The sequence below is a fragment of the Macrobrachium nipponense genome, chromosome 30 (genome assembly GCF_015104395.2).
Source record: "Macrobrachium nipponense isolate FS-2020 chromosome 30, ASM1510439v2, whole genome shotgun sequence".
Taxonomy (NCBI): domain Eukaryota; kingdom Metazoa; phylum Arthropoda; class Malacostraca; order Decapoda; family Palaemonidae; genus Macrobrachium; species Macrobrachium nipponense.
Genome location: NC_087218.1, coordinates 19,990,119 through 19,991,699, shown reverse-complemented (window position 1 = coordinate 19,991,699; position 1,581 = coordinate 19,990,119). Strand labels below are relative to the sequence as shown.

Here is a 1,581-nt window from a genome sequence, read left to right as displayed (position 1 = left end):
TTGCAAAGCTGCGATGTACGTCTGTGCCATCTGCAGCGTCTCGAATTTGGAGAGCTTCCTGTCACTCCCCAGGCACGGAATGACCTCCCGCAGTCGGTCGAAGGCGTCGTTTAACCCGTGCATGCGACGCCTCTCGCGGGCGTTGGCTGCCACCCTCCTGGTCTTGATGACCTCTTTGCCCGGCGGGCGATGGCGTCGTCTTCGCTGGGGCCTGACGCAGGTTCTGTGCTGCCCCACTTTCTCTCTGTCCGCCAGAGGATGCAGCACCGTGTCGGGCACAAGGTCCAGCTTGATATCCTTCGGGGCTGCCACCACGTTGGAGGTCTTGGTGATGGTGGGACTGAAGTCATAATTTTGACTAAAATGCGGCTGATAAGTCGCCGTGTTCGAGTACGGCGCGGGTCCTGGAGCCCCCGGATGGTAGTTCGGGTACTGGGGGACATCGTAAACGCAAGGGGAGTCAAGTAGGGTCAGCTCATACCCTTCACTCTCACCTGGTACCACAGACCCCCCGTTTACAGGATTGATCGCCCCCGGCCTCGCGTTTGCATGGTGGTGCGCCTGATCGTAATCGGGCTTCGTAGCCCGGTAATCCACGCCCGGATAGGCCACTTCTTCGAGGTAAAAGTAATCGTCCATTGTTTACAGTCACATCACAGACAACATAGAATTCGTTTCGCGCAACCCCGAATCGAATGAGTCACTGTTCGCCACAGAATGCTTTGACTATCGACGAGTCTCTGAGCACCAAGTTCGTAGCCAGCGAAGAAGCCATCGAGATTCGGTCAAGGAATCGGGGTTCAAACTTCGAGTCATATCGCACTCACTTTCCAGTCGTTCAGGTGAACATCCTTCACCGAATTATATCTCCTCTTAATTGAACGAATGACAGTTCCGTTGATACCCTCACCAACCTACGGCCGCTTCGACGAGGGAACTTTCGATTTCAATCACTACCGAACTCTGTAGTTCGTTGTCGGTGCAGCTAGAGATTGGCGACAGAACCGTGAGTCGACCGTACATAACTCTCATGGATAATATTTCACTGGTCTTCGCTCTGTGTCACAATGATTGAGATTCTCTGCCCGTGAGTCTCGCTTGCTTATTTCGTGTTTTTTTTCTGTAACGGAGAGGTATCATATCTGAATAGCTGACTGTTTACTACTCCCAGAAGTTGAAAAATCTGGCAGTGACGATAAAATCGTCGTAATTCTTGATCCATTCAATCCGGGAATGCGCGGAAGACGTCAGACGCATGCGCAGAGTCACACAGTACCATATGGTCTGGTCACGTGACTTTTTCGGCCAATCATCACATTGCAGAGTGTATAACGGTAAAGAATCTTGCAAATATCAGCCTCTAGCCTGACATGTGTTCACAATTTGTTTAACAAAATGATCGTAAAGAAACGGTCTATCTTTATCAGAACTAACCGTTCACCTTGGGGTACACCGTGACAGCAAAGAATCGATCATTCATTCAAGCAGTTTGCTTGATGCGGTAATAAGACATGCCAATTTGATGGCTTGATTGCCGCTTTAAAAGGAAATAAACCACAATCGTGGTTTAAAAACGAAGCT

The 1,581-nt window shown here is 50.2% G+C and overlaps 1 protein-coding gene across 1 annotated transcript in view; it reads right to left on the bottom strand.

The window, feature by feature from the left end:
- LOC135202037 (neurogenic differentiation factor 6-B-like) overlaps positions 1–1,229 on the bottom strand; it is a 2,836-nt gene extending 1,607 nt beyond the window's left edge. The window contains exon 1 of the mRNA XM_064231311.1: positions 1–1,229. This exon is cut by the window's left edge and continues 1,607 nt beyond it. Coding sequence (XP_064087381.1) covers positions 1–639 — 639 coding nt within the window. The 5' untranslated portion in view covers positions 640–1,229.
- Positions 1,230–1,581: the final 352 nt, after the last annotated feature.